The sequence below is a fragment of the Hyla sarda genome, chromosome 4, assembly GCF_029499605.1.
Source record: "Hyla sarda isolate aHylSar1 chromosome 4, aHylSar1.hap1, whole genome shotgun sequence".
In the NCBI taxonomy this organism is placed as follows: domain Eukaryota; kingdom Metazoa; phylum Chordata; class Amphibia; order Anura; family Hylidae; genus Hyla; species Hyla sarda.
Window position 1 is genome coordinate 174,260,147 of NC_079192.1, and position 20,477 is coordinate 174,280,623.

At 44.6% G+C, this 20,477-nt stretch overlaps 1 protein-coding gene across 1 annotated transcript in view; it reads right to left on the bottom strand.

Moving 5' to 3' along the window:
• ARIH1 (ariadne RBR E3 ubiquitin protein ligase 1) overlaps positions 1-20,477 on the bottom strand; it is an 89,976-nt gene that overhangs the window by 25,437 nt on the left and 44,062 nt on the right. Inside the window, exons 7-11 of the mRNA XM_056572791.1 lie at positions 19,428-19,534; positions 11,614-11,656; positions 11,405-11,476; positions 7,426-7,556; positions 4,054-4,111 (exon numbers count right to left, since the gene is read on the bottom strand). Coding sequence (XP_056428766.1) covers positions 4,054-4,111; positions 7,426-7,556; positions 11,405-11,476; positions 11,614-11,656; positions 19,428-19,534 — 411 coding nt within the window. The remainder of the gene's footprint in view (positions 1-4,053; positions 4,112-7,425; positions 7,557-11,404; positions 11,477-11,613; positions 11,657-19,427; positions 19,535-20,477) is intronic.

The window sequence follows — 20,477 nt, forward strand, 5'->3', positions numbered from 1 at the left end:
GGCGGCGACTAGTTTATAACTTCATATCTTCCCCATCCCTGGAGGCAGGAGCGTCCCCTGGGGATGGTGAGGACAACAATTTTACCCTATATAATGCTCTGCCAAGCATTATATAGGGTAAAAGCTGATGATTGGTTCCCTTTAAAGAGAAAGGAAAAAATTAATGGAAAAAATTAGGAAAAAAACCAACCAACATTCCCTGAGAAATACCAGCAGTGCACGGGTTAACAACTAGAATCCCGGCGGAAGGACATAAAAGGGTGACGGAATTCAAGACACACCATCCCAGACGAAGGAAGCTGTTTATGCTTTCAAAACGCGTCGGAAGGAATTTTGGACAACACAGGTACCTGTAGTGACGTCACTCTTGACCGCCAGGAACACACGGGCGGACTTCTTGCTGGGGTCTGAACGGTAGAGACGCCACCGGCCGGGGCAGTCTCCCGCCACCCCTTGTACTCCACCAGTCATATTGGGCTCATCTCTCAGTACTTCTGGGGAACTATACTTACCAGGTACTACTCGAATAAATAACGATATTATGAAAGAACCGCAATCATAACCGCAACCATATAGATATACTGGCACAACTATAATAACGATACACCATTTTTAACAGCGCACACAGCACTTTAAACCATTTAATAGTTATTTATTTATTCATTTTAATGATGTATTTATTACTCTGAGTTTTTTAGTAAGTCGCTTTGCAGCACTACCTATTTTACTTTATTCCATATTTTTACCCCACTGTGAGGGATACAGGGACGTGCACATATAGGATTAGCAGCAGTGGGCACACAGTCACACTCCATCCATAGCGCTAGTGTCACGTATGCTTACAGATACATTTGTAATTTACAAATCTGTGTAACTTTCTGGCACCAGTTGATTTAAGAAAAAAAATTTCCACTGGAGTACCCTTTTAAACCTTGTTGTATAAAAGGGAGCCCAATAACAGTCTGAGTGGAGGACTCCTATATTACAATTTGAACAAGCCTCTTTATACAGTTACACACAGGAAGACAACAAAGCTAACTTACTGCTGTAGGGCCAATATAAAAAGGCCTAACAAAACTTACAATATCCTCCAACATGCACATATGCTATGGACAGAATTATTCTTTATAACAAAAACTACAATAAGAAAAGGGGAAATCTTCCCTCCCTTACAGCAATCTTAAAAAAATTGGTCACTTTTTTATATAGGGAATAGTGAAAGTATTCGGCCCCCTTGAACTTTTCGACCTTTTTCCACATTTCAAGCTTCAAACATAAAGATATAAAACTGTAATTTTTGTGAAGAAACAACAAGTGGGACACAATTATGAAGTGGAACGAAATTTATTGGATATTTCAAACTTTTTTAACAAATAAAAAACTGAAAAATTGGGTGTGCAAAATTATTCAGCCCCCTTAAAGGAGTACTCTGGTGCAGACTACTCCTGCTCCGTCCTGTCCGGGCTGCAAAAAAAAATGAAAATACAGTGGTCCCTCAACATACGATGGTAATTCGTTCCAAACGAGCCATCGTTTGTCGAATCCATCGTATGTTGAGGGATTCGTGCAATGTAAAAAAGTAAAGTCATACTCCCCTGTCCCCGCCACTCCGGACCGCGTCCCGCCGCTCCCGATGGTGTTCCCGCCGCTCCCGATGGTGTCCCCGGGCCTCTGCTGGGCTCTCCTGGTCTTCTCCGGTCCTCCGCTGTCTTCTCCGGTCCTCCACTGTCTTCCGCAAGGCCTTACTGGGCCTACGTACCGACGTCATTACGTCGCTGCGTACGCCGTTCCTATTGGATGACGGGACGGCGTGCGCAGCTTCGTATTGACGTCACCGGAGAAGGTCAAGAAGACACCGGAGGACCAGCGCTGGACCCAAAGGGCACCCCGGAGCATCGTGGAGGGGTAAGTAATACTTACCGCACCACACAGGGAACATTAAGCTGCTATCCAGCAGCAGCTTAAGCACTTAATGCGATGGCCCCGACATAAAAGAGCATCGTATGTCGATGCTAACGCTGACATCGACATGCGATGGCCTCTGAGAGGCCATCGTATGTCGATTTGATCATATGTCGGGGCCATCGTATGTCGGGGGGTCACTGTAAACCATCACTCACCTTCCTGGGTTCTCGCGGAGCGCAACTACAGCTGATTGGTCCTCCGATCCATCTTCTTCATACTTCCGTGTGAACGAAGCGTCACATGGCGCTCAGCCTATTATGGGCCGAGGCAGAACATCGTGGCGGCCGGCGATAGGCTGAGCGCCATGTGACGCTTCGTTCACACGGAATTATGAAGAAGATGGACCGGAGGACCGATCAGCTGTAGTGGCGCTCCGCGAGAAGCCAGGAAGGTGAGTGATGGTTTATTTTGCAGCCCGGGCAGGACGGAGCAGTAGTCTGCACCAGAGTACTCCTTTAAGTTAATACTTTGTAGCGCCACCTTTTGCTGCGATTACAGCTGTAAGTCGCTTGGGGTATGTCTCTATCAGTTTTGCACATCGAGAGACTGAATTTTTTGCCCATTCCTCCTTGCAAAACAGCTCGAGCTCAGTGAGGTTGGATGGAGAGCGTTTGTGAACAGCAGTTTTCAGTTCTTTCCACAGATTCTCGATTGGATTCAGGTCTGGACTTTGACTTGGCCATTCTAACACCTGGATATGTTTATTTGTGAACCATTCCATTGTAGATTTTGATTTATGTTTTGGATCATTGTCTTGTTGGAAGACAAATCTCCGTCCCAGTCTCAGGTCTTTTGCAGACTCCATCAGGTTTTCTTCCAGAATGGTCCTGTATTTGGCTCCATCTTACCATCAATTTTAACCATCTTCCCTGTCCCTGCTGAAGAAAAGCAGGCCCAAACCATGATGCTGCCACCATCATGTTTGACAGTGGGGATGGTGTGTTCAGGGTGATGAGCTGTGTTGCTTTTACGCCAAACATAACGTTTTGCATTGTTGCCAAAAAGTTCGATTTTGGTTTCATCTGACCAGATCACCTTCTTCCACATGTTTGGTGTGTTTCCCAGGTGGCTTGTGGCAAACTTTAAATAACACTTTTTATGGATATCTTTAAGAAATGGCTTTCTTCTTGCCACTTTTCCACAAAGGCCAGATTTGTGCAGTATAAGACTGATTGTTGTCCTATGGACAGAGTCTCCCACCTGAGCTGTAGATCTCTGCAGTTCATCCAGAGTGATCATGGGCCTCTTGGCTGCATCTCTGATCAGTCTTCTCCTTGTATGAGCTGAAAGTTTAGAGGGACGGCCAGGTCTTCGTAGATTTGCAGTGGTCTGATACTCCTTCCATTTCAATAATATCGCTTGCACAGTGCTCCTTGGGATGTTTAAAGCTTGGGTAATTCTTTTGTATCCAAATCCGGCTTTAAACTTCTCCACAACAGTATCTCGGACCTGCCTGGTGTGTTCCATGTTCTTCATGATGCTCTCTGCCCTTTAAACGGACCTCTGAGACTATCACAGTGCTGTTGCATTTATACGGAGACTTGATTACACACAGGTGGATTCTATTTATCATCATTCGTCATTTAGGTCAAAATTGAATCATTCAGAGATCCTCACTGAACTTCTGGAGAGAGTTTGCTGCACTGAAAGTAAAGGGGCTGAATAATTTTGCACGCCCAATTTTTCAGTTTTTTATTTGTTAACCAAGTTTGAAATATCCAATAAATTTCGTTCCACTTCATGATTGTGTCCCACTTGTTGTTGATTCTTCACAAAAAATTACAGTTTTATATCTTTATGTTTGAAGCCTGAAATGTGGCAAAAGGTCGAAAAGTTCAAGGGGGCCGAATACTTTCACTATGCACTGTAACTGTAACTGTAACATAAGCCCTGTATTAATCTATGTTTGCTTCATTAGAACCAGAGAAAGTATACAAATTGCAGCCAAAAAAAGGAAACTGCCTAGTCCAAAACCCTCCCACTTGCAAAATTAAGCACTTTGGGGAACTGAAGTTTTTTTCAGGAAATGTAAATAGTGAAAACTCCAAAATATTCCATAAACTAACTTTTCCACTTTTGTGTGCTTACCTCTTGTGCATCTCGGGCAGCTTTTGCATCATCTTCATTGTAGCGATTACAATTATACCTGTAATATTTGATACAGTCATTAAACTATATAGTAAAAACTAACAGGAGCCTCTGACATAGAAGAGAACTAAAAGAAGCACTGCATTTTTTTTTGGCCTTTTTGCCCATATTATGCGCACACTCCATCACTAGTTGTACAGCAGCCATTTTCTCCTGCATAGCTACATCTATTTTTTTTATTACTCTACCTTGGTCTTGTGATCACAGTATAACTCACAATATTCAAGGCTTAATGGGGGGGGGGGGGAGAGAGTTATCAAAACATGTACAGAAGAAAAAAGAAAAAAAAATCAACCAGTTGCCCAAAGCAACCACGCAGATCGCATATATCTCTTTTTTTTATTTATTTATTTATTTTTTTAAAGGCTCTGAAAAAATAAAATAAGCAATCTGATTGATACCTACCCCAATGTGTCAGTTTGTCAGTCCTGGGTCAGCTGACTTCCTGTAAGCTATAGGATGACATCACAACCTACCAAATTCCCTTCTGGAGGTTCACAGACCCCTTTCCACCCAGATCTGTAAACTGCTGCTATCTCTATGGGATCAGGATATATAGTAGAAATTCATCTTCCCTGAGGCTGTGTTCACACACTTGATTTCTTGTTGAGTTTTTTTTTCTGTTTTTGCAGTGTTTTTACCAAAATATCATCAAAAAGGTACAATTTTACCGCAGCAGACACCACCAAAATGCAGTAAAAACATGTGAAATTTTCATAAAACACCTCAACTGTATTTATGGGTCAAATTACTTCCGCCTCATTGCAATATTTCTCTAATAAAATGCAACTTGAATAAGGAAAACCCATTAAAACTGCATATAGTATAAAATGGCACAGCGGGTTACTGGAGTCTAGTCAGGTGATAAATTGGCCTCATTAGAGCAATTGCAATAATTACAATACACCCCCTCTCATTGCAATGCCAGCTAAATCAGGTAAGCACAAGGCATTCACAAGAACCTCTACATGATTCTATGCTGCACTATATAAGCAAATCCCAGAGTGCTTCTTGAATACCTTAAATGTTTAAATGTGTAAAGTTTCTATACAAAGTGACCAGTATATCCTGCCTATCAATAAAAGCTTATGAAATTGGTAAAAATGTTGAAAATGTAGAAACAATTTAGTCTTCCTCAAACTAACTTGTCAGAAAATGATCTGATTATCTATAACAACACAAAACTAACTATGTGAATTCGGGTAGAAAAACAGACATGGTGCACATCTACAATCTTGTATAATGATCTGATTGCTTCTCAGCATAATATCAAAAACTAACAGGTTGTTAGTATACATTTTTGATCAAAAAGTACAAGCCCACTCGCCACGTCAAGGCCACCTGTTTAGAGTGGGTCCCTAACGTCCCTAGCATAAAATGGCGTAGCACTGGGCGGCGACCACCACCGCCGCGACACCAATGCCCACAGGGGGGAACGACCCACTGGCAGAGCAGCCCCAATGCCACTCAAACCAGTCTATGAGCCGCACCCCCCCGCAGACACGGCGCCACGGCAGCAACGGACACCGCACAGCACCACACCAGTGTGAACAGGGATGTAATAGCTCACTTACCATACTCTCCCAGTCAGACTGGGAGGCAGCTAGGAAAGAAATGGCCCATGTGCAGCTAACTACTGCTTATATAGGGTTGGGCTGAGGGGGTGGGGAAGAGTGTTTTAACATGTGCTGCACTCTTCCCCACCCCCTCAGCCCAATCCTATATAAGCAGTAGTTAGCTGCACATGGGCCATTTCTTTCCTAGCTGCCTCCCAGTCTGACTGGGAGAGTATGGTAAGTGAGCTATTACATCCCTGTTCACACTGGTGTGGTGCTGTGCGGTGTCCGTTGCTGCCGTGGCGCCGTGTCTGCGGGGGGGTGCGGCTCATAGACTGGTTTGAGAGGCATTGGGGCTGCTCTGCCAGTGGGTCGTTCCCCCCTGTGGGCATTGGCGTCGCGGCGGTGGTGGTGGTCGCCGCCCGGTGCTGCGCCATTTTATGCTAGGGACGTTAGGGACCCACTCTGGATAGGTGGCCTTGACGTGGCGAGTGGGCTTGTACTTTTTGATCAAAAATGTATACTAACAACCTGTTCGTTTTTGATATAATGCTGAGAAGCAATCAGATCATTATACAAGATTGTAGATGTGCACCATGTCTGCTTTTCTACCCGAATTCACACTGTGATTCTATCCCCTCCTTTTTCTTTGTTTTAACATGTGCTGCACTCTTCCCCACCCCCTCAGCCCAATCCTATATAAGCAGTAGTTAGCTGCACATGGGCCATTTCTTTCCTAGCTGCCTCCCAGTCTGACTGGGAGAGTATGGTAAGTGAGCTATTACATCCCTGTTCACACTGGTGTGGTGCTGTGCGGTGTCCGTTGCTGCCGTGGCGCCGTGTCTGCGGGGGGGTGCGGCTCATAGACTGGTTTGAGTGGCATTGGGGCTGCTCTGCCAGTGGGTCGTTCCCCCCTGTGGGCATTGGCGTCGCGGCGGTGGTGGTCGCCACCCGGTGCTGCGCCATTTTATGCTAGGGACGTTAGGGACCCACTCTGGATAGGTGGCCTTGACGTGGCGAGTGGGCTTGTACTTTTTGATCAAAAATGTATACTAACAACCTGTTCGTTTTTGATATTATGCTGAGAAGCAATCAGATCATTATACAAGATTGTAGATGTGCACCATGTCTGCTTTTCTACCCGAATTCACACTGTGATTTTATCCCCTCCTTTTTCTTTGTTTTAACATGTGCTGCACTCTTCCCCACCCCCTCAGCCCAATCCTATATAAGCAGTAGTTAGCTGCACATGGGCCATTTCTTTCCTAGCTGCCTCCCAGTCTGACTGGGAGAGTATGGTAAGTGAGCTATTACATCCCTGTTCACACTGGTGTGGTGCTGTGCGGTGTCCGTTGCTGCCGTGGCGCCGTGTCTGCGGGGGGGTGCGGCTCATAGACTGGTTTGAGTGGCATTGGGGCTGCTCTGCCAGTGGGTCGTTCCCCCCTGTGGGCATTGGCGTCGCGGCGGTGGTGGTCGCCGCCCGGTGTTGCGCCATTTTATGCTAGGGACGTTAGGGACCCACTCTGGATAGGTGGCCTTGACGTGGCGAGTGGGCTTGTACTTTTTGATCAAAAATGTATACTAACAACCTGTTAGTTTTTGATATTATGCTGAGAAGCAATCAGATCATTATACAAGATTGTAGATGTGCACCATGTCTGCTTTTCTACCCGAATTCACAAAACTAACTATATTCTCCACACATACAAAATGACATACACATTTTGTCAAAGCTTCAAACATCAATAACCCTTACCAAGCTGATCCATGGGGCTCCCATGGACCCAGACACACCCAGCAGAATTCAGCCTTGCAATTTTGGTTCCGACACACCATGTGATTACAGCCTCCATCTTTCTCTATGGTAACATGACATTTGGGACACTCCTAGTGTAGAGGAAACAAAAAGTAAAACAAAAAGTAAAAAATTGAAGACTGTAAAATTTGGAAATATTTTGCCAATGAGGGTATACCAAAAACTATTAAAAAGTGATGTCAGTAAATCTGACAGAATATAAAACAAAAACCCTAAAGAGTAAGGATTTCAAAGACCCAACAATCTTAATAAATATAGTAATATAATAGTAATATTTCCATCAGCAATTCTCTCTGTCTAAATGCATGCAGCAAAAACAAAGTAGTGGGGTTAACCCCAAAATATAATAAACATGTATGGCATATGTCAGGTGGGGACGTATCAAGAAGAGAAGCTGAGCCTGCTTCACCCGACTATGGGGGAGATTTATCAAAACCTGTGCAGATGAAAAGTTACCCAGTTGCCAATAGCAACCAATCAGCTTGCTTCTTTCATTTTTAAAGAGGCCTCTGAAAAATCAAAGACGCAATCTGATTGGTTGCTATGGGCAACTGTACCTCTGCACAGGTTTTGATAAATCTCCCCCTATATGTACAATCTGTGGGGTTTCAACACTGAGGCACCAACTGATGTTCAAATAACAGTAACTCTGTAACAGTAATTCTGTATGGCCAAGTGGCATTAAAATAATAAACAATTCTGCTTGTGTGAAGGACCATGTAAGGTTGAATTTGGATCCAGTGTTGTTGTCTGTGATAGCTAAACTACACGCCTGGTCCCCTCTACTCCTGTCCCTGGCTGGCAGGATTAATATATTTAAAATGATTTATCTTCCTAAATTTTTATATTTCTTTCATCTTTCTCCAGTACTACCCCCTAAGAGATTCTTTATGAGGCTGAGTGGCGCGTTAAGGTCCTTCTATTGGCAGGACAAACCTCCACGACTAGGTCAGGCGCTGCTCCAGGCATCCAAACTGAGGGGTGGCTTAGCTGCTCCTAACATGCACAATTATTTTCTAGCTTCTCAACTGGTGTATGCTGCCTGGTGGATGGACCTGGATCAGGCAATCGCATCTACTGCTCTGACGGGAGCTCTCATGGGTTCATATGAAACATTGACTAATACCCTGTACAGGTATACCCCTACTTCTAGGTTGTTGATCCCAATTAGAACTGTGGCTGAGGTGTGGTTGTTTGTTTCTAGACGCTTTCCACTACCGGTAATGTCTCCCAGGTCACCCTTGTGGGGGAATCCTCATTTTGAGCACCTACAGGAGTTGGAGGCTGTTGGGTCTTGGAGCGCTATTGTGAAATTTGCCATGCACTTGTTTGGGGAGTTTCCTGCTTTCCATTCATTCTAAGAAATGTGTTACTGCTTCCATCTCCCTCGGAGTGCTTAGTTTAGGTACTTCCAGTGGAGACATGCGGTGGTGGCGCAGTTTAGCTTTATTGACGTGACCCCGGCCTTTTCTGAAGTGGAGTTGCTTCTGGGTACCGCTGACCTCACTAAACCTTTGACTAAGTCTTATGCATTACTGCAGTCGGTGGGTCCAGATCCTTTTGAGTTGGCTTTTGTAACATGGGCAGAGGATCTTCCTGATTTGACGGTTGATCAGGAAGACCTACTACCCTATGGTGGTTAGTGCTAGGGATCTGCTTTTTCAGGTTCGGCTCATCCTTCGTTTATATTACACTCCGGTTAGGTTATACCGTATTGGCGTCTTCTTCAGATGCTTGTTTTCGGTGTCATGCGGATATGGGCACTCTTATACATGCTATGTGGAGTTGCTCTTGTGCGGAACCCTTCTGGAGGAAGGTGCTGCAGTTCTTGACGAACAACTTGTCATTCCCCTATGTGTTTTCCCCTGTTTGTCTGTTGGGTGTTATTAATGACTTAGAATCGGGCTCTCATAGGCTACTTATTAGGTTTCTATTGTTCTGTGCTCAGAAAGTGCTAATTATGGCCTGGAAGGATACTTCCCCTTCCCCCAATTGCACCGTGGTTCAACTTAGTTAACAAATATGTACCGTTGTACACGACATTGTACACTAGTCATAAATGCCCCAAGAAGTTTGACAAAGTCTGGATGCCCTGGCTGATGATAGGAGAGTTGGTTGTCCCATCAGAACGAGTCCTGGGTAGGCGGGTTGTCTTTATCCTGGTCAAGGAAGTTGGGGTTACTCTGGGAATGTGTGTGAGCGTGTGTGCTGTCTGTGTCTCTGTTTAGTGTCTTGTTGTCAGCTGGGGGTGGACCTCCTTGAATGTCTACTTCAAGGGTGCCGTGCTACTTAACATTTGCATATGATTTTGTGGGTGGTGGGTCTTTCTTCTATTTCTGTATTGTGTTGCAAAAAACATAAAAGTTAGAAATAAATACCGTATTTATCAGGGTATACCACGCACCGGCCTATAACACGCACCCTCATTTTACCAAGGATATTTGGGTAAAAAAAGTTTTTTACCCAAATATCCATGATAAAATGAGGGTACGTGTGTGCGCGTGTATACCCCGATATACCCCCAGGAAAGGCAGGGGGAGAGAGGCCGTCGCTGCCCACTTCTCTCCCCCTGCCTTTCCTGGGGTCTAGAGCGCTGCTGTCGGCCCTTTTCACCCCCTGGTTATCGGCGCCGCTGCCCGTTCTGTCCCACCTGACTATCGGTACCGGCGCCCCATTGCCGGCGCCGATAGCCAGGGGGAGAGAAGCGGCGCCGACAGCCAGGGGGAGAGAAGGGGCAGCGGCACCCATTGCCGGCGCCGTTGCCCCGTTGCCTCCCCCCATCCCCGGTGGCATAATTACCTGAGTCGGGTCCGCGCTGCTCCAGGCCTCCGTCGTGCGTCCCCGGCGTCATTGCTATGCACGGCGCGGCGCTCTGACGTCATGCGCCGCGCCGTTCAGCGCATAGCAATGACGCCGGGGACGCACGACGGAGGCCTGGAGCAGCGCGGACCCGACTCAGGTAATTATGCCACCGGGGATGGGGGAAGGCAACGGGGCAGCGGCGCCGGCAATGGGTGCCGCTGCCGCTTCTCTCCCCCTGGCTGTCGGCGCCGCTTCTCTCTCCCTGGCTATCGGCGCCGGCACCGATAGTCAGGGGGACAGAACGGGCAGCGGCGCCGATAACCAGGGGGTGAAAAGGGCCGACAGCAGCGCTCTAGACCCCAGGAAAGGCAGGGGGAGAGAAGCGGGCAGCGACGGCCTCTCTCCCCCTGCCTTTCCTAGGGGTGTATCGGCGTATAACACGCACACAGACTTTAGGCTAAAAATTTTTGCCTAAAAAGTGCGTGTTATACGCCGATAAATACGGTACTTAAAAAATAAACAAGCAATATTCACCTACTTAATTCCTGCACTTGCTGCGCTAATGCTTTAGTCCCTCGCTGATCACCGCTTCCTCCTTGTTTGTTCCTGTGACTTCCTTAACCCATAGGAACTTCCACCCTGAGGCAATCAATAAGACAGGACAATGGTACGGCCACTGATTGGACCAACAGCACAATTCCTGTGCTGATAACAGGGCTGGAAAGTAGGTTGAGACACCGGACATCAATGGAACCCGACAGGTCCTATTCACTTTGAATGGGGTGTTTCGTGGTTCCATTAGATGCCTGTTATTATACATGATTTAAGCAGAGAAAAAACACTGACATGCAGGGTTCTTTTTCTCCGATAAAGTCCAGTCATTATAACTAAATCAGTGACTGGAGCTCCAAACGCCGATGTGAACCTAGTCTAAGTGAGCATAGCTTGTATATAATTTTATTTTACCACAGCCATGTAGGAAATGTTTATTTTCCCTGAACAACCCCTTTAATACATAGTGTTCACGGTCTGAGGAATGCTAGTTTGCCCATCACTACTAAACAGCAGAATTTTCAAACAGTAGGTTTGCACCAATAAAGTTAATTTGGATTCTTACCTTTGTGTTAGCTGCAATCCAATTTGATGTCTCACTGTCATCATCACACTTCTTAATCCATTTTTTCAGCCACTAAAAATAAACAAATCACTTTGAATTACCATACATCTTAATATTTGCACCTTTTACTGTAATACTGCTATATCATGTACAGCAGCAACCGGATTGGGCAATGTAATTTCAACAATGAGTATACCAAATAAACTTACCTTACATTTAACAGGATCATGCCAATTCTCTCCACAATTGAAGCTGTAATAAAAAAATTAAATTTAAAAAAAAGGACAAATGAACTGACAACTACTAGAACAAAAATGTAAATGACAATACTGTGGAAACTGCATTTATAAAGTTATATACACAAAAAGCCTTGCACAGTGTTGAGCAAATTATTTGCAGAATGTGCACATGGTAACACTGTTACTTGAACGGTTAATAAAAAGCTACTGAAGATTTTTAGCTAATAGTAATTGGTCAAATATTCGAATACAATAGCTGTATACAAAGATATGTCAAAAATAGCTGCTAGTTGCTTTAAATCACTTTATACATAAAGGATAGGTGCTTCTTCAGGGTCCTTTACAGTACACATTGTGTGTTACAGATAAAATATGAAGCCATCTGGTGTCCAAAAGTGCAGCTAGTTCTAGCTCGGGTAGAGAGCAGTATAGTACTACTAGACAGCAATTCAGGGATGTGGAATTTCTATCGGCCGATGCCCGGGACATGCAGTGCACCGGGCACATGAATTTCTCTGACATTTAGCCCTGCTTCGGGTTAGAAGAGCCGGCCAGACAACCCGGTGGTGCTCAGGATGTATAGAGAGGGCTCCTGACTCGCGCCCGCTCCATACCCGGCGGCCCCCAGCTGATTTCAGTAGCTGGGTGCCGCCAATAGCCAGCATGCGGCTATTAACCCTTTAGATTGCCATCTGTCAGAGTCCCTGGTGGTCTAGTAGGGTGGACCCCCCCGTAGTGCAATCGCGATCCACTGTGGAGGTAACCGGAGGACTTACTGCTGCATCCATGGCTGCCCTGTGGATTTGTATTCGATTGCACCTGTCTAGAGCAGACTCAATCAAATGAGCACAGATCACGCAGATCAATGGAGTTCAATAGTATTGCATTGATCTGTATGAGGAATCGAATGATTCCTCCTAAACGTCCCCTAAAAGGACTAATAAAAGAGTAAAAAAAGAAGAAAAAATTAGTTTTATAAAAGTTAAAAAAACAAATTACCCCTTTCACATTAACCCCTTAAAGGGGTACTCCGCCTCTGGCATCTTATCCCCTATCCCCTTTGCAAGTTGAAGTGCGGCCTATAATTTGTATAATGATATCCTGAAAGCCAAATGGGGCTCCTCTCCTTTTGGGTCCCACCATGTGGCCATGCAACCAAATATGGTCTAAGCGGGGGTATTACCGAACACGGGACGAACAGCGCAATAAAATATGGGGCGCATTTTCTACTTTTCAGATGCAATTTACAAAAAATATGTCCCACAAATAATGCATTTGTGAAAAAAATGCTAATTTCGATTTTTTAATACTAACTATGGTGTTACTCACTGACTTTGTATCCATTCCAGCCACACAATAAGGACTCAAAGCACTGACTTTTGGTCTAGATGAATACTTTAGGTCGTGTAGTTTCCAAAATGGGGTCACTTGTGGGGGTTCTGTATGGTTCTGGCAGCTAAAACCCTTTGCAGGCATGAAGTGCGCCCTATAATCCATTCGGCCTAAAATGATGCCCTGAAAGCCAAATGGCGCTCCTCTCCTTCTGGGTCCTACCACGCGGCCAAGGAACCAAATATGGCCTAAGCGGGGGTATTTCCAAACACGGGCTGAGTAGCTTAATAAAATATAGGGTGCATTTCTTGCAATATCAGAAGTGATGTACAAAAAATATGTCCCACAAATTATGCATTTGTGAAAAAAATGCTAATTTCGAATTTTTTATACTAACTATGGTGTTACTCACTGTACCCCCTAGCGAATACCTTGAGGGGTCTAGTTTTCAAAATGGGGTCATTTGGGGGGGGGGGGTGTTCCTATGTTCTACTACCTTCAAATTTCTGCAAACCTTGCATAGCACATAAAAAAAAAGATGTACTTTTTACATTTTCAAAATTTCAAGTTAAATTGTTAGGCTTCTAATTAATTTAAAATATTAAATAAAATAAAAAAAGTGCTGTCGAAATAAAGTAGACATCTAAAGTATAAATTTCATAAACTATTTGGTCAGTATGTATAAATATATGCAACCTATTAGTGTTAAAATAGCAAAAAAATCGTAATTTTCTTTACATTTCAGGATTTTTTTGCATTGTAAAAAAAAAAACTACAAATTATATCGGCTTACTTTTACTATGTACATGAAGGACAACTTGTGACAAAAAAAACAATGTCAGAATTATCGTGATTGGCAAAACGTTACCAGAGTTATTCTCTAATAAAGACAGACATCCCCGATTTGAAAAAAACAGACCTGGTCTTTCAGGGAGCGTACAGGTTTATTTGGGTTGGTTAAAAGTTCACATCACCCCCCTTTTCCCATACAAAAAACATGAAAACAAAAATAAATGTATTTGGGATTGGCGCATGCATAATTGTCCCAACTATTAAAATATAACATTACATATCCCGTACGGTCAATGGCATTAACATAAAAAAAAATACCAAACTACAGAAATGTGTTTTTATAACATCATATCCAGAAAAAAATAAAGTAAAAAGCGATTAAAAAGTCAGATCAATATTAAAGTTGTACTGATAATAACAGCAGATTACGGCGTAATTTTTTTTCCCTCATACAGCCCAATAAGTGGAAAAATACAAATGAAATAGGGGTCAGAAAATGGCAATTAAAAAAAATTTATTTCTAAAAGTTTAGAATTGCAAATCAGTAAAACATGGCGGAGACAAAAAAAATAAAAAATTAAAAAGTTTTTTTGATTTACCGTAAAATCTCTTTCTCGGAGGATCCATTGGGGGACACAGGAACCGTTGGTATATCTTGCTGCCACTAGGAGGCTGACACTATACAAAAAAAGAAGTCTGCTCCTCCCGGCAGGATATACCCCACCCACTGACTCTGAGCTAACCAGTTTTAGTCCCAAAGCAGAAGGAGGAACCGAAAATACCATAATAGTCCAAGGAAAGCCCAGGCAAAAGCAAATTAACCAACTCACTGACAGGCAACCGACCCTCAGGTCAACAAACTAAGAACCAACAGGGTGGGAGCTGTGTCCCCCAATGGATCCTCCGAGAAAGATTTTACGATATGTCTAAAAAATTTCTTTTTCTCGTTCGGCTCCATTGGGGGACACAGGAACCGTGGGACGTACCAAAGCAGTTACCGGGGTGGGAAAACAAGACCCACCAGAATTCAGGCGTATGGCAATGCCACCGCCGCCTGCAGCAGCTTACGGCCCAAACTGGCGTCAGCTGACGCAGAAGTGTGCACCTGGTAAAACTTGGTGAACGTGTGCAAGGAAGACCAAGTGGCCGCCTTACACACCTGTAGGGCTGAGGCCCTGTTGAAGACCGCCCAAAAGGCCCCAACAGAGCGAGTGGAGTGAGCCGTAACCGGAAGGGGGAATCTTCCCGTGAGAACGATAGGCCTCTGAAATGGCCGACTGAGCCCTTGCGTCGGCCTTCAGGAATTACGAACAGCGAATCAGAACGTCTAAAAGAAGAGGTGGTCGCGAGGTAAACCCGTACATCGCTGACTACATCCAGGTTTGAGATCGTGAAGACACCCTAACCGGAGGAAGGTCAGAGACCACGCGCACCATGGGGCTATCCTGGGCGAGGGGATTGTGACGTGAGGCTGAGGAGGAAGGACAGGGAGACTCGGCCGAACCACTTGGCAACTTAACTTTACATCCCGTGCAAGCATAGTAAGTGACCAAAGCAGAGACCGCCAGTCTGTTAGAGGGTTCAGAGCTGGGTACGGACATTGCAAAACAGATAAGTCAGCTATCCCAGAGACAAAAGAAAAGGAACAAGCTCACCCAGGTTCCTGTGTCCTGAAGTCGCAGTAGTCTTGCAGGGAGCAGAACTCAGGCAAAGAAGGCTTGCAGCAACAGGAGCAGCTTGCAGCAACAGGAGCAGCTTGCAGCAACAGGAGAAGCCTCAGCAGGAGCAGTCTGTGGCCACAGGAGTAGCTTGAAGCAACAGCCTAGCTAGATGCGACAAAATGCGGTGAGACATGCCGTGAAGTGAATCGCCGATACACCGGAGCGCGCTCAGTTGCAGAGCATATGACCCCCCCCCCCCCCACGGGAGCTCCAGGGCCTCCGATAGGCTAAAGAATCAGAGGGAGGAGACTGGTGACCCCTGCAGCGGGTACCAGAGCAGGAGAGGCTGAGATTGACTTCTCATGCGTGCGCTAGCAGGAGATTGGAAGCGCCTGTAACGCGCGGGGAAGACCAGGCCGAAGCCGCGGGCTACATTTATGGCCGGCCGCGACTCCAGCTACCCATGCCTCAGCTTGTGGGAAAGTAGGGAGCATGGCAGCGGACTCCGGATGAGAGAAGTCGGCAGCCAGGAATAAATAGAAGGTCCACGGTCAGCAGAGAGCAGACGCAAAGGCACAACTATAAAGGCAGCGGCGACGGCAGTAGGGCTCAGAGAGAGAGCCCCTTCATACTGCCCAGCTGTAAAATAAAAGACTTTCACAGGCTGTCCCAGGTAAGAGAGAGGCCACAGGAGCAGCATGCAGCTGCAGAGCGACCACAAGCCCTTATTAGAGGTCAGGGTTAGAGGGGACAGCATACTTACCTAAGAAGATGTCCCATATACTCACCCCTGAAGTCTTCGATCAGCCAGGTGCCAGCTGCATCATACCAGGCTTCAAGAAGCCGGGCGAGCAGAGGCAATAGGTGACCCGGACCCAAGGTACATCCTGAAGGTGCTGGTCGGTGGCGAGGAAGGGTTAACGGTCCATACACTATGGACCGTGGTCTTCCTTTGCAAATTGGGGGGGGGGGGGGGGGTTGGGGGAAATCAAGCAGCCCCATGCTCCTGTCACCCCAACCTAGAAAAAACAACATAGGAGAGAAAAATCTAAACTCTAAGAGAGCTCCAGACCTGCGTCTGCCTCCTAGGACACTAAGCTAAAAACTGATTAGCTCAGAGTCAGTGGGTGGGGTATATCCTGCCGGGAGGAGCATACTTCTTTTTTGTTAATGCCTAGTGGCAGCCTCCTAGTGGCAGCAAGATATACCCACAGTTCCTGTGTCCCCCAATGGAGCCGAACGAGAAATTGGTATTGCTGTAATCAGGACAAAATAAAATATAAAAATACCAGGTAAGTCAGACAACAAGGTGAATGGTGTAAAAAAGTAAAAACCTCAAATTTTCAATTTCACCTCAAAAATAATTTTTTCTGTGTTACGGAGAATAGGTTATAGAAAAATAAAAAGGTGTCATTACAAAGTACACTTGGTCTCATATGGGTCTGTAGATTGAAAAATAGGAGTTATGACTGTTATAGGGCGAGGAGGAAAAAACTAAAGATCAAAAACTAAAACTAATAAAGACCTTTTTTACAGACTATTTTGGTTAAAATTATTTTGTGCACCAGGAAACGTGGATCGTCATGAGGGATAAGTAGATTTTTGCTCCGTTTTAGTCCCTCGGACAAGTAGTCTTTTATTAAATTTCCACACCCCTGATAATACAGTTATGAGTTTTACTAGTGATTAGTCGGACCTTCCATCCATTTACATGAGTCAGAAAGACTGTTTCTGGAATTGTATGTCAAGTAGGATTTCAAGTTGATCCAGGAAAAGCCATTTGTAACTTAAAGGGTCACTGTATAGTCCTGCACTCAGCTGAGAAGTGGATACAGTAAGTAGTATGTAGCCTACTAGCCTAGGCAATGGTCTGTAAACTAAACACATTTGCAGCAGCTATACTGCTACAACATTTCATTCCGCAGCCCTGGCTGTTTAGAACACTGCTTTCCTAGACTTCTCAGCTGTGAGCAGCTTAAACAATTTTAGATAGTCAGGGTATATTAAGCAGTCCCATTGCAAATGAATAACTCAGCAGTGCACAGATTTGACAGCAGCTCCATTGACACACATTCAATACAGGGAAAAAAAATAAGAATTACAACACATACCAGTTCAGCACATGCCAGACAAACATTTTTGTCAGCTGCAATGAATTGTTATACGTTTAGAGATATTGAGAAATATATTTCTGGAAAACTTTTAGACATAGTGCTCTGATAAATACCCCTTAACATGAATAAACAGAGCTAAAGCATCATTGTGCCAACACCAGAGGAACAGAAATGATCCTCCATTCGTGATGAGCTTCTTAGTAGCAAATCACAAAAGTATTGCTTTCTTCATAAACCGTCTTCTTATATGATTATTTTCTGACATAAGTGTCTTCCTAGGCCTCACAGCTATTCTTCAGTTTGCTACATCTGCCCAATGCAAACTGTATGTTGTTGCACTGTGCACCACTTTAATTTGATCTCTTTGAGCAGTGATCGGCAGATGGTATTAAGTTGCCCACATGCATTATTCTGCCTTGGGGTTCTATATGTTAGTAAAACAAACAAGGTTAGCAAAATTAAAAGAGAAATGCTTAGAATCTTTAGTCTTCAGGCAAAGAAGAATGGCTGGAAATGTATCATGGGCAATAACAAAACAGGTCTGCTGACTTCAGAGAAACAACAGGTTACATATCAAATACACCAAAACATTTGATCTAGGATAAACACAATTATTGACACCTATCTGGGCACAATGCAAGCAAAAAAAACTGCTGTTTAGCTGAAAGAAACACATGAACATTAAAGGAGTACTCCAGTGAAAATGTACTTAACCCCTATCCTCAGGGTATAGGGGATAGGTAGCTGATCGCGCGGGGTCCAACCACCACCGCTCCCATAGAAATTAATGGAGCATGTGCCGGCTGTAGCACGCGCTCCTCGTGGAGCGCAAGGTCCCGTCCCCCTGCGATCAGCTACTTATTGTGCTGTTTTTGAGTTACAGAAATATCTGTGTAAATGCACCCTAAGGGTAAGGTAGCACATCCACAGCGTATTTGACACTGCAGATGTGCTGAAGACTGTCCCTAGAGTGAGCCTCCTGCTGTGTCCTGCATTGTCTGCTCATAGCAGCAATCTGCCACAACGAACAGACACACTGGGATCTGAGAGACGCAAGGGTGCGCAATTTACGCACAGACCATGATGTCTGTGAGTAAACTGCGCATGCAAATCCTTATGTGTCTACTCATAGTGGAGGATTGCTGCTACGAGCAGACAAAGCTGGACACACGGGCACAGCGAGGGCCTCACGCTAGGGATGGTCATCAGTGCATCCGAATCCACGGTAGTGGGTGGACTTTGATCCATTCCTTTTTGATACCATTGACCACTTTAACAATCATTTGAAGGAGTACTGCAGCCATATCTCTCACAGATATACACGAAGGGGGCGTGTTGGGCATGGCATTATGCTGCAGCCGACATGCCACCTGCACGGGGAGAGCCCTGGCAGAGTTGGGGACCCGTACAGGAGATCGCGGGGGTCCCAGTGTTCAGATAGGGGATAAGTTGTATTAGGCTGCAGTACTCCTTTAAGCCACAACATTTTGCAGGAGAACACAGAACACATGTCTCAGTTTCTTTTCTGTTGCACCTTGGTCTGATGGGTGGCAATAAGTGTTGCTATCCTAAAAGATACCATAGGGAAGATCTATCAAAACTAATGTAAGAAGAATTTATACAGGAAAACATAGTTATGATCAACACCAGTTTGATAGATCTAAAAAGTACCAGTTGGGGTAGTTAGACCTCTGGGACATCACTTTTGCAAAAAAAAAAAAAGAGGCCCCAAACATTATAAGCTGGAGGGGAGGACTTCTATCCACTGTATGCTAATTCAGCTGTTTATATAAAATAGCCAAGTGAGGGCATTTAGCTGTTTCCAATGTACTGTTGGAAACAAAGAGGTAAACTTAACATATCAGTTCTTGCGCTAGTGTCTCACCAGAACTGACGGCCACATTTGCAACGCACAGGCTTGGCATCTGGATACTGAACTTTAACAACATGATGACAGTCTGGGGCAGGGCACCACTTCAGTAGTCTGTTACACTACAAAGAAGAAATAAAAAATTTTAAGTAAAATAATAAAGCAATAAAGAAAATTATGTAATGCCATGATGCATCACATTTAGAACTACTGAAACAGCATAAATGATGCATATATACTTCTATAGAAGTGCATTTTATAAATTCAAGAATATTTATGCCATACTTAAAGAGGGCCCTATTGGTTCTAAGAAAAACACAAGAAATGACAGTAATACATATCAGCAAATTTCCCGCTGTATTACAGGGAAATGGTTTGTACTCTGATTCTAGCAGAGACATCAAAGTTTTGGTGAGATCCACTGGAAAGTATTAACTACGAAGGGAAGGGACAAATTCTATAAAGTATCTGAATAGTAAAGTATTATGGTCAGATCCAACCAGGATTTGCGTGGAGCAAATACATTTGCCTATTTTACATTTTATTGAGTCCCTAGTCTATGGAATACAATGGAAGATTTCCCATTGTATTATGTAGTCCGGCAAAAGGAACTGGACACAGCTGCTTATAAAGGTGTTGATTTGCTAGAGGAAGATGCTGCATCTGCTTGCAAAGTGTTAATCTGAGTCTCTCATTCCATAAACACAGCCAGCTTGTGGCAAGGTCACTACACAGAAAGCTGGTTTTATACCTGCCCCTGCTGCTAGCCTCTTCTTGCTTATACATTATACACATGAAGCCTTCTTACATTGACGCTCATATAATACTAGTGTGAAATAAAAAAGCAGCAAAGAACTCTCGTGTATTTACAGTACAGTCCTGATCAGCTGAGAAGACGGCGGGAGGCCTCTTACCTTTTTCCTCGCCATCTAATCGGCGGTCCAATGTCTCAGGAAGCAGTGGCTGCCTGAAGCAAGGGAGCGTCGATAACACTGATCAATGCTGTTCTATGGAGCAGCATTGTTTAGAGTATGCAATCTAAAGATTGCAAGTAGCAGTTCCCTA